The sequence below is a fragment of the Choristoneura fumiferana genome, chromosome 3 (assembly GCF_025370935.1).
Source record: "Choristoneura fumiferana chromosome 3, NRCan_CFum_1, whole genome shotgun sequence".
NCBI classification, from domain to species: domain Eukaryota; kingdom Metazoa; phylum Arthropoda; class Insecta; order Lepidoptera; family Tortricidae; genus Choristoneura; species Choristoneura fumiferana.
Window position 1 is genome coordinate 22676002 of NC_133474.1, and position 13579 is coordinate 22689580.

General features: G+C 38.6%; 1 protein-coding gene across 1 annotated transcript in view; it reads left to right on the top strand.

The window, feature by feature from the left end:
* Positions 1–6940: 6940 nt before the first annotated feature.
* The window catches only part of LOC141426931 (long-chain-fatty-acid--CoA ligase 4-like), a 42990-nt gene continuing 36351 nt past the window's right edge, over positions 6941–13579 (top strand). The window contains 2 exon segments of the mRNA XM_074086208.1: positions 6941–6962; positions 9020–9058. Coding sequence (XP_073942309.1) covers positions 6958–6962; positions 9020–9058 — 44 coding nt within the window. The 5' untranslated portion in view covers positions 6941–6957.

Sequence of the window (13579 nt, forward strand, 5' to 3'; positions counted from 1 at the left end):
ATAATGATATTGGCTTAGGTTGTAGGGTGACCAAAAGTGTAACGAAGATGTACTAGTTAAGTTTATTTATTCATTCAATATAAGTATAATACATCATAAATTAAAAAAATGACAGTCTATTTTTGATGATCGTCATACCTTTGAGACATACTTTCCTTTCTAATTAAAATCATAGATAGATAGATAGATAGACACTAATCTTTATAAAAAAAAAAAAACATCGCATCAAAATGTGTATTTTTTTTAAATTCGACTGGATGGAAAACGAGCAGTGGGTCTCCTGATGGTAAGAGATACCACCGCCCATAAACATTGCAACACCAGGGTATTGCAGATGCGTTGCCAAACCTAGAGGCCTAAGATGGGATACCTCAAGTGCCAGTAACTTCACCGGCTGTCTTATTCAATACAAATCCAATTCAAATTCAAATTCGATTTCATACAAATTCTTATAACTGACATTTAGTAAATTAATAAGTAATGATGTATTGATTGAATAAATACTAAACTATTCTCCACGCCGAAACACAACAGTGCCAGCACTGCTGCTTCACGGCAGAATTAGCGAGCAAGATGGTGGTAGCAATCCGGGCGGACCTTGCACAAGGTCCTACCACCTGCAAAAATGTTTTGTGCGTGTTTTATTTTCCAATACATGTAATTTTAAGGTTCCGTACCTCAAATGTAAAAAAGGTAATCCTTATAAGATCACTTTGTTGTCTGTCTGTCAACGCCCTTTTTCTCAGGAACGCGTGGAGGTATCAAGCTGAAATTAATATCAAATACTCAAGTCTGCTACTACTGCCCTGAAGCAGTAAAAAAATCAAACTTCTAATAAGTCAACACCATCAAAAGATACAATCATTAATAATGAAAAGACCATACAAATTTATAGTTAATTACTGCGTTTTCCCGCAGGCAAGCGATAAACGAATTCTTTGCAAACGAAGTCACGGGCAACAGCTAGTACAAACTAATAATCAGGAAAATATTAAGGTAAACCAGATTTCATATACCTAAGCGTTTGAATTTGAGCCAAAATCTCTAAATCTTTAGCATTTTATCATTGCCTTTACCTACATTGAAAGGTTTGTTGTAATTTCTAAAAATATTTCGACACTTAATTTACATGTCTAACATAATACCGATTAGCTAACTCATTTAAATTAGAATACAATACTGTGTATGTCACTTTTACGCAGAACAAATTCATTAGGCAATGTTTGAGGAAGGTGTGCCCCAACGATTTAAAGGTCGCACGACACGACCTATGGTAACGTGGAATCACGCGCGTTTCCCTCATTTACGCCGTCCATATTCCCCCATCGCACAATCAAGTGCGCTTGCACTTAAACCAGCTATTTCTGCTTCAATGCATTTAGAACTTCAGGGTTGTTAATAATAGTTCATGATCAAATACCTTTTTTGAATTGCGATTCACAGCTCTAGAATATCGTAGTGTTTTTTTGATGGTGGTCCGAAAGGTGCCAGTTCCAATTGTTTTTTTTTTTATGAACGGTGACGTGGTAACCCTAGATGTTGTACAGACTCGCTCCGATCACAGCCAGCGTCTCACCACACCGCGTCACTGGTCGGCGCCTCGGCGGTTCAGTTTCCGACCGCAAACCGTGTCGGACACACGCCCGTTGAGCGCGCAAACATCGCTAACCAAAATCTTTACGGTCAATCATAACCCCTCAAACACAAAGTGGCTGTGATAGGTCCCCTAGTGATAGTTTTAATTCAATAAGCCTACTGGAACAATAAGAGGTGAGTTTATCTTTCATTTTATAAAAGCAACCACGTGAGGCATAGTACAAAGTTTAACTCGAGACAATCCGCGTGGAGTACCCGAAGATTCGGTTATGATTTTACGTCTGACAAGTACATTTTAACCTCAATTCGGCTTCGTTTTAATAAACGTAATTGAGTGCGAGTTAGCCGACGCATTCTGGCACCGGTTTCACTTTCTTGACCACGTCGTATTTCGCTGCACCAGCAGAAAGCGGCAAAGATAAACGAAAACATGCGGCTATTTGTGTGACTTACAGTGACCTACTTCGGTTTTTTTAACGTCGTTACATAAATTTGTTTTACGAATCAAAATACTCAAGTGATACCAGAAAAAGTCGCGGCACCCGGATGCGGGTTAGGGATGGGTTTACATCGTTAACTTTTTGTTTACGTTTCGGCGGTGATTCGTTAGCATTAGTTACGTCATTTCGGCCGGTCAACAACTCCTCACAATGGCATGCAAGTCGCGAAATAAATTCACGTGTTAGTGCTTCACGCCCACTATCATCCTAGCTACAAGTCGCTTAAGTTAACGGACTTCGACGAGTACTTAAAACATTCGTCTGAGGATGTTTCAACTCAGCCTCCGTTAATATAATAGTGAGCGAGATTTGTAAACCGATAAGCCATTTGTCTCTGAAGCAAGATTGTAAATAAACGTGCGATAACAGCGCCCGCAGGGCTACTACGAAACTCGAAGTTCGTGTCGTGCGGTCCCTCTGACACTTATGCTATTTAATACGAGAGCGAGAGGGACCGCACGACACGAACTTCGAGTTTCGTAGTAGCTCTGCAGGTCTAACTTATCGGAGCTTTCATTGCAGATGGTTTTATTCTCGTTACAAATATTACAATTATAAACTACTTACGTTACTTAAGTTAAGTTACTTCATGAGTTTTCTTTACTCTCTAAAGAAATAGAAAGGTGCCTTTCTAAATTTATTTCTCGGTTGTCGATTTGTCAGAATGTCATGTGCTTCTGTTATTAAATAAGTTATGGTTACAAAAGCTGTGACAGTGTTCCGTTTTTCCCTAATCTTGGCTGGCTCGAAAATGATTATCTTGTAACGTATTTTGAATATGCAACGTCTCATTTGTTTTCATTCGTACTTGATTTTGTACTCAATATCACGCCTCCGTTGTTTAACACTTTAACCCCAGGGTTTCTCAAACTTATGGCTCGCACGTATCCCTGTTAAAGTTTCGTAGACCACAGCGATTCTTACATTCAATATCTATTCTCACCAAGCTTATACCGTAGTTTCTTTAATTAAACTCTTATCAATATTACGAATTTGATTGCCATATCAGATGCTTTAGCCTTTAGATGCTTAAGAATGCAAAAAAATATAGTAATATACAGATCTCGGAGTTGCTTATCCTCGTATACACCTGAGACTCGATGAGAATCTGTTACATAAAACTGTTGCCTACGTATGTCAATATTTGTTGTTATGATTATTGTGCCCTGGTAAAATTCTTGCTAGTTCGTTACAGTAGGGCTACTACGAAATTCGAAAATCGTACCGTCCCTCTCACTCTCGTATGAAATAATATTAGCGTCAGCGGGACGGTACGATAAGAACTTCGATTTCCGAATTTCGCAGTAGCGCTACAGGCTCGGCGCGGAGATAATATCATCGGGCCCACGTCAGCCCGTTATTCTCGGATAAACACTGTTTTAGAAAGAACGCTACGTTCTGGTTATGATCCCATCTGTTTCACTCCGTGCGATCATTGAACCGCACTTGTTCATACAAATAAATGGTAACATTAACTGGAGTCCTTTTTTTAACGTCGTACATTTTATGCGAATCTATTTTTTCTTATCATCAGTCTATACTACTACCCTTTATTTTACTATCCTTGTTCATCAGCTTCACGTAAACTTCGCAACATGCGACACAAGAAAATGTTCATGACCAATAATGATTGCTCACATTTATTTTTGCCGCATGCTTGCTTACGTGCACCCGCAATGGTAAGGAGTAAATTGAGTCCAGTTACCGCCCGCTCGCACTTTGACCGACGATAAACGGCAGAGGTTATCTCGTCATACGCTACAGGCGCTTAGGCAGCGATAAAGCCTCGTTAGCTTTTACACTGTGCGATAACTCCATGACAGTTGACATCAGAACTATCACCAATGCCGTCGCCGGCCGGACAACGATAGCACACTTCGAATACGTGGATAAATTATATCTTATTTCAAGCACGATCTCGTATTTCACACAGTTTTTTATATGTACTTCTAAAAGGTACACGAATGCTTTATTCCCAAAGGAACAGCGCCTCCAAAGTAAATAGTAATATAGGTGACTCGTTTTTGCACTCTCAAACCTCACAAGAGTCAAATATTCACGGAGATTGATGACAGTTGAGTGTCGACGCTCACTTACATTGTAGGTATTTTTGCTAGCATAATTACTCTTATTACAGGTTTCTTTAACCGTGGGATTGTAGCCGGTTAATGTAATGTCGAGCCGACCTTGGCAGTGGACGAATGACCTCAACGGTTGGGTTTGCAAGAACCTCGAACAACTTTATCAGGCGATGTTGTTTTTGTCAGACTAAAATCGGTCGTGTCGTCTTTTTTTCTCAGCTTTTATCTAAATTCTTACATGGTTGTGCAAAGCTGAAATTTAACGTCTTTTAATCTTAATTTTTGTTTCGATTCTTAAAAGACACATACGCTTACCTCGTTTGTGTACCTATATGAGTGAAACCGATGGTATATTGTACTTTTTGCTATTGCTAGTCGCATTTCATGTCAGTTTTTCAGATTAATTTGGCAATTTTCCGCTGACTCGTGATCTGTTAATTAAACATCACACGCCTATATTTCATGTTGTTAATTTGTCTATTGTTTAAGCGGAACTAATATAACGTGGTTGACAAATGAACGTTGTAGAGGCACAGAATAAGTAATAGTTGGTAGTGGTCTGGTTGATATGAATCTATTATGATAATAGGTACTTTGTTTGTAGCGTTTTTTCATCAACAACTTGTGTAGTGTTAAGTTAACCTAGATGTGTACTTATAATTACTCAGTTTTTACTGCCATTGTTACTACTAATTACTTTATTGAATAACAAGATTGAAACAATGAAGAAGTGCATTGACTCGCATCCTGCGGTGAACGCCCGTTCCTTGTTATCCTTCTATGTACTTAATGTACTCTATTGTTTTTGTTTGTTTGTTCAATAACTTCTGTTTATCTGCATTTATAAATAAAAGTAGTCTATCTCCCGATAAGACTAGGTAATCCAGCTCAACGGAAATATGAATAAACCCTTATGATTATTATCTTTGTTATGTCTTGTGAAGTTTCATCATCATCTCAAGCCTCTCTCAAACAATTTATTTATTTATTAATTTGGCATGGCACACAATACAAATTGTAAACATGCGGTACAGTAATGAGCATAATTAAGGCAAGGGATCATTTAAAATTCAAACTATGTGTACGTACACATCATGAAAATTGTATTGTATTGAATTTGGAAAATTGTATTGTATTTTATTATTTGGTGTAGGCCTCCTTCAGCTTTCTCCACGTCGTTCTATTCTGAGCCGTCTGCATCCTGTTACTGCCCGCAACTCTCCTGATGTCATCCCTCCAACGCATCCGAGGTCTTCCCACCGGTCTCTTGCACCCCCATGGCCTCCATTCCAGTAAAGCCTTGCACCACGAGTCTGTTTTTCGGGCAACGTGACCAGCCCATTGCCACATCAGCTTGGCTACCCGTTTTATAATATCGGAAACTTTGCTTTGTTTCCTCAACCAGTTGTTAGTCTTTCGATCTCGTAATGTTACTCCTACCAGCCTACGCTCCATAGCCCTTTGAGTGACTATTATTAACCTCTGGAGAATGGATTTGGTTGTCACCCAAGTTTCCGCTCCATACGTGAGGACTGGTAAGATGCACTGGTTAAATATACGTGCTTTTTGACGACTAGTAAGGTTCATTCTGAAAGAAAAGTCCAACCTTGCGAAGGCTGCCTAGCCCAGCCCAGACGTACTATCCTGCCAATTTCTGTTTCCTGGTTCTCCTTTCCCATTTTGATCTCCTGACCTAAGTAAACATACTTTTCGAGCCGCTCCAGCGGTGCACCGTTGACCGTTGTGGTGTGGTACTTGTGGTATCAGTTGTCATGATCTTGATTTTGCTTAGGTTAATCTCCAGCCCTCTGTCATAAGATGCGTTATGCAGTTCATTGACCATAATCTGCAGCTTGTGAAGTTTACCGCATCTTAACAAGCCTATTTAACTAGTTTAGTGTTTACAAAGCAAACCTGAAAAATTATGTATGATTCTATAACAATTTCCTGTAATATTCTCTAGAAACCGGCTAAGCTTCTAAATATAATATCGCTGGCATTTAATCCCATTGTGAAATGTCTCACGCCTTTTTCAGCAGTTAATTATGAATATAGTCCGTTGGGAGCTCAAAGACCATTCTGCCGACATTGAATGCACAATGAGTGATCGTGTTACCCAGTTGTTAGGTCCCGTGATGGTCAAAGTCCATGTTTTCGTGGCAAGAGCCATTCTTGCGCGAGGCGTCACCGGTAACAATTGCCTTAGTGGACTCTGCACCGCATTGTTGCTCGCTTATTGTGACCGTACTGATAAGCCTGGTGCAGGAATGCGTGTTTCCACTTGGGCATTCTACTTATCGCACCTGTAATACAACACTGAGGTTTATGCAAATTTTTACCATTTCTAAGTAAATGTGAAAAACATATTATTGATCGATTTTTGACCGTTTTCTATAAATGTAATTTTAGAAATAAATTGCAATTATAAAGAAAGAAAAGAAAAAAGTTTTTTTGAGGGAACTCAAGAGTGCCCTCTGCTTATTTTTAATTTCGCCAATAGTTATGACCGAGACGTATCTGTTATCAACGCCGCTACAGTAACTAACAGACAATATATTCTCTGTAATCGCAGTTCATACTATCGCAAAATTTGGAGATGAATCTTCATCTCTAAATCATCTGCCTGCACCAAGCGTTATGATGAGACCTTCACGATCACGTGCTGGCACTGTACCCTAGTTATTGTGTGACCGCCACTCGCGCTCGGTGGTCCTTTTGCCGTCTCGCAAATAATTAATTCTAATTTTTTTTTAATAGTGGTCACATTTTTATGGAAAACTATGAAGTAAGTGTATTTCCGATTAGGATATAACTGACCTATAGACCTAGAACAACCGTTACTCATCTGTTTGAGGCATCAACTTCGAAGAACTACTGGAGAGTCCGGGAATACAGCACCAATTATCTATTCACTATTCTACGAATACTCCGTTCTAATATCCGTTTCGTAACGGGTCATGCGGAAATGATCATAAGAACAACTTTGTACGGAATATGTTTATTTGTATAATAAAGATCACCGGCAAAAATGTGTCGTGCATCATGTTATTTTAAGTCATAAAGTGGCAGATATGGTTGAAATAAAACCTGTTAATCTGGTTTTGGTACCATAATCGGAAACCAGATAACGAAACTAGTTAAGGTAAAACTTGCCAATGTCTATACTTATAAATAAGTCGGTACATCTGATCATTATGGAAAAGCCAAAAAAGTTAATGTTACTGAAAGGCGGTGACATGCGTAGCTAAACAGTAGAAATTCATGACATTAACCGCATCATACATTTTATAATAGAACTCTGGAATTAACTTGAAATGAATGAATAGCGCTCGGCCAAATCCGCTGTAATTGAGGTCCAGTTCAGCCTGTGTTGCGCAGAATGTGTTACAGTTTTAATGAAATTAACACAACGACCGTGCGGAGGTTGTCTCAATTCCAACTCAATGCTAAATTAAATGTCTTAATTAACTTTTTCCGTCTAGCACTTAAGCAAAAGACGGGTCTTAGTTTCTGATCTCTCAATCTTTTGATACAATTGCTTCTTTGTTACTTTAACAAAGATTTGTGCATTATGTGCACATTTGTTCTGCTGACTAACCACACGACTGCGCAGTAGCTTGCCACGCCACTTGACTAATTCGCGTACATTGTTAAAAGGCGTTCTAAATCGAGCATTATTAAGTACTTCTACATGTCCATGTGACTGTACTGTGTAGCTAATTGCCTACTGATAACCGATAACGTGTTATTCACAGTTCCGCTTGAATTGACCTGCCATTAATTCCGCGACCTGTCTTTCAAACATCCTTGTTCAAAATATATAATTGCCAACTCTTCATACTTTGCACGTGTTGTCTCCGAATTCACATTTGCCAGTTACGGTGCAGCGATAACAGTGGTATCATCAACTGCATCGTCTTAAGCATAACTAACCCGGTCATAGACCCAAATACCGGCCGCGTCAGTTGTCAGTGTTGCTGTATTATGGTCGCCATCTAAATTTAGCGAGGGGGCACGCCGCGGGAGTGGTTTTGTAGCGTTTGATCCGCTTTATGCTGATTCGTCCAATCCTGCAAACAGAATGTTATTATCAGACAGAACCCAGTTGTGGAATAACAAGCTGCATATGAATCGCGGCCGGCTTGTTATGCTCCCAATTTAAATGTTTTCGCCTGTTGAAGTTACATAATTGAATACAAATATCGCGGTGCTTGTTAATCTATAATGGTGAGGTCAGACGAGGTTGATAAGGGCGCAAACATCGTTGCGGTCGCTGTCGACTCGAAAGCGATAGTAGGTAGCGCAAATATATTCGCTTGCTTAATTAAGTGTCAACAAAAACTAATGGAATAGGCTCAAGTTAGTAGTGGATATATACCCCGTTATCAAGCGGGCAGTTTGGTGGCTCTACCTAACATAGTGATGTGCAATACAAACTATCCAAGTCTCGACATTATAGCTATGTATCGGTACTCCAAAATTTATCTGAACACTCAATTAAAAAAAACTCAATTCACTCAATTTTAGTCATAGCATAGTTGTATATTAAAATATCACGCGGAACGTTATTGTCTACTGAATTACCAATTAAAATGTACCTACTGAATAAAATTTTATTACGTTATATATAACCACAGTTAATAAAGTTTAATGATACGACGTTAAACCTGTAACAATGAGTTTATCTTCATTCTGTACGTAGAGCCCAGTTATGTATTATATATTCCCTTAATTTATTTTGTTACTAATTAATCCTCTCAGCGATGGAATGAAATAGTTAAGTATTTTTTTTCGTTAGCCACTTTTTTTTAAAATAATTTTAACGATTTACGTTTGTTTCAGGTCAAACCAGACGGAAATGTTTATAGACGAGAACGAAGTGTGAGTAACTTTTACTTATCTGTTTTATAGGTTGGACAATGGACAGCTTAGTCAAAGAAATTTGTCTTTTCAAATGAGGGATTTTCAACAAACTCAAGTTTCAAAACAAAAGGGTTCATCACACGAGATAGAACATTTTCTAAATTCACTTAATAATGTTCACAACGACCGTATACCTAATCCCACCACTAATATTATAAATGCGAAAATTTGTAAGTCTGTTTGTTTGTAACCTCACCACGTCTAAACCGCTGAACCGATTTGGATGAAATTCGGCACCTATACAGATAGTTTGAGTCCCGGGAAGGGCATGGGATGTTTGTGACGAAGTGAGCTTACATGTTATTAGTGTTGTATAATTTGCTGTTATGTTTCCTTTTATTTAACCTTTAAATTTTCGCACTGCTGCAATGAATATTATTAACAATATTATACATACAAAATTGTAAATACTTACTTTCACCTCCAAGGACTTGCTATTAGTTGGAGAGCCGACCGCAAATGTGCCGCCTTGATACCGCGGTGAAATACACAATGGTTTCCCATTAAATTGATGCTTAGTCCGAATTTGATAGTCTGCCACCTGCCACGGCGAAACTTGCCGAAAGTAAAGTCATTTTCAGTGCGAAAAAAGGGGCGTTATTTTACCCATTTGATACTCTAATAATAGTTATGTCATAAATTTGGAAAAAATACTGGGTAGATACAGAAAAGCGAAATCTGTCAGTATTTTTTTTGTCGGAAGTGCTTGGCAGGCTCTCTCAAAATCTCTCCGATGGTCAATCAGAACCCCTAAATATACCCATCTGATACCAGCATGACACCCATTCCAGTCGGTAGGTACGAACCCTCATTTCAGGAATATATACCAAGTCTGCCAAGGCTTTTTCTGCCGAAACACCTTGACAGACGAGATTATGTGAGCAACGTCCGTGGAACCCGTTGTTGTACAGATTACGGACATTTTAATTACTGTAGGCTTAATGTATTGGATGTAAGTATAATAATTAGTACCTGGGCGACCGAGCTTTGCTCGGGCTAAAACTCGATAATAAGCGTTTTCCCAGCAATAAGACCAAGCTGGATCGATTTGTCATCCCCGAAAACCCACACATACCAAATTTCATCGAAAAAGTTGGAGCCTCGTTTAAAGGTATTAGATAGATTAATCCAGCCTGCATTATCTTATTTGCGTGTTGCGTCCCAGGCCACGCAGAGTCCGTGGTCCGCAGAGAGGTCACTTCCGCCAGCTGTGTGGAAAACAACAGTGGCTGTTACCGGGTCCAAGTCCAAACAGATAGGCGTTAAAGCGGACGGCAGGGGTCACTCTCGATGATGACTTTATTTCACTTTCGGCAAGTTCCGTCGTGGCAGACTATCAAATTCGGACTAAGCATCACTTTTATGGCAAACCATTGTGCATTTCATCGCGGTATCAAGTCGGAAATTTTGTGGTCGGCTTTCCAACTATATGCAGCTATCATACACTTACACGCATAATATGATATTAATTATGTATGAGCTATAATCTGAGGTATTTCTTAGGGCTTAGCATTTCATTATCTATGATATAATATCGGTAAACGGCGTTGATAATAATAATGATATAATGATAATATTAATGATAATTCCCGCCAATTTGGTTTTTTTTTATTTCTTACTTTTTTTGGCAGTTAGTAGCAGATATTTTTACCCGCGATCTGTCAAATTCCGGATGAGCGCCAGATTGGCCAACCAAGCACACAGTTTTTTTTTTAAATACCTACTTACTATTTTTGATAGGATTGGTAGCAACAATTTTTTGTACGCAATCTGTCAAATTTCATAAGACCCGTCAGGTTGACCAACCTAACACTAGATTTTTTTACACTATGCAGGCTAATTTTATAGAAAAAATACTTGTTACCTCTTTGGTGGTGTAATAAAAAAAAATGTATATTCAATGAATATTTAGTTAACAATTAATTAATCTATCTTAATTAATTAAATTAAAATGAAATAATAATTTTAAGGGAAGCTCCCATGTAACAAACTTGTTTTTTTTTGCTAATGTCTAATGTTGTATAGATAACGGTCCGGAACCCTTCGTGCGCGAGCCCGACTCGCACTTGGCCAGTTTTTCTTCCTTCTTTTTTTCAAATTTTTGTTATAGTAAAAAAAGTAACGCCTGAAACAATAAATTATTTTAATAAGTTTTGCTAGAAAGTTAACTTTATCTCATTTTATGTTAACCTTTAACTTTGCTCATCATTAATTGATTACGTGGATCCGAACGTGCTATTGCTGACGCATATAGTTTTATCTTATCCAAAATAGTATTTATATTTAAGTCGTCGTTATATTCGCAGTCAAGATTACAAATCGTGTCACGTTATTCACACATGACACTGAAATAGGTTTTACCTGATTTACTTGCCTTTGAAAATAACTAACCTTAACCCGCGGCTTCTTCCGCGTTAGAATTTTTATTTTTTATTTTTTTATGTAGCCTGTATTATGTCCCACTGCTGGCAAAGGCCTTCCCTTTTCTCCGCTACTCTTCCCTGTCCTGGGCATGCACCTGCCAATCGAGCTGAAAAGCGCTCAGGTCGTCCGCCATCTCCTCTTGGGTCTGCCTCTGTTCCTATACCCATCCCTCGGATCCCATTCGGTTACGACCCGTGCCCATCGGTCCGGATGCATGCGGCAGGCATGTGCGGCAGGCGTGTCATGTTAGAAATAATATCCTCATGAAAAACATTTACATTAAATATATTATTCAAGACCGTTAATAATTTACTAAAATAACTTACGTCAATTTTCATTTAAATCCCTTCAGCCGTTATTCCGTGATTGAGCAACACACATCCAAACATACTCACTGCCATTCACGAAGACGCGTGATTTTGCCAAAATTAGACACTAATGACATTGTAATAAGAACCACGGCACGCGTCATCGTGACGTGAATGACTTGGCTACCTATATATGTTGCCAGGCCTTTTTTTTTTTTTTTTTTTATTATTCTACTGGATGGAAAACGAGCAAGTGGGTCTCCTGATGGTAAGAGATCTCCACCGCCCATAAACATCTGCAACGCCAGGGGTATTGCAGATGCGTTGCCAACCTAGAGGCCTAAGATGGAATACCTCAGGTGCCAGTAATTTCACCGGCTGTCTTACTCTCCACGCCGAAACACAACAGTGCAAGCACTGCTGCTTCACGGCAGCAAATTGTGTCAATATTGTCGTTTTACATTTTGTTAACCCTTTTGTTGCAAAAACATAATTATGTTTGTTTATACAGACAATTACTTATTATTGGTCTAATATTTACAATGAGACATTAGTAAGTTTGTGTTCTAAACATTTCATGATTATATGAACAGTAATTAATTATCTTGACACTTAGCTAGATTAAACTATCGCGATTCGTAACCAATAAAATATTAGTGAGAAGGATGTAATACCTAGATTAATTGGAAAATATTACTGGTGATTATGAGTCATGTTGTGTCCTCGTGTTTTTTGTCATTTGAATCTTTATCGGCACTCGTGTTTCCGTTATTTGACAAATAACACAATTACGTATACATAGCTTAGCACATAACTACGTCCGCGTCTAGCCAGGGGGCTTACTACGTATTTTTTTTTTTTTTTTTTTTTTTTTTCACTGGACAATTCACACCAATTGACCTACTCCCAAAGTAAGCTTAGCAAAGCTTGTGTTGTTATGGGTACTAAGCAACGGATAAATATAATTATATAGATAGATACATACTTAAATACATATTAAACACACAAGACCCGAGAACAAACATCCGTATTTTTCATACTTATATCTGCCCCGACACGGGAATCAAACCCGGGGACCTCAAGCTTCGTAGTCAGGTTCTCTAACCACTAGGCCAAAATCGAACAATCACTAGGTCGAAATTACTACGAAATTCGAAAATCGATGTTCGTATCGTACCTACCGTCGCTCTCACTCTCATCACAGAATAAATAATAGTACACTCTCGTATTACATACTTAATTATCATAAGCGTCAGCGGGGTGGTACGATACGAGCTTCGATTTTTGAATATCGTTGTAGCCCTCCTACAGACCTGCAGTGGCAGTCTTAACACAAGCAGCAAAGAGAAAGAGAGAGAGCGAGAGACATTCATTTATTCACACAAATTCGACATACGCAAACAAATGATTGATATAAAAGTAAATAGCCTAACCGACAAAAAGTTGAAAGACCCCAGACTTTGTCACTTCAAAGTTCAATATCTCAAAAACGGTTTAACCGATTTTGATAAAAACATGTCTAAGAACCATCGCTAGAAAACCTGCTTTCAATTTAAAAGACCGCATTCAAATAGATCCAACCGTTTAAGAGCTACGGTGCCACAGACAGACAGACGCACACACAGGCATACAGACGCACATAGCGGTCAAACCTATAACAACCCTCTTTTTGCGTCGGGGGTTAAAATAAAAAAATGCAGACAAACAATTTGCTTCCTGTCTCTGACAACGTTAGTAGTGTCGAATA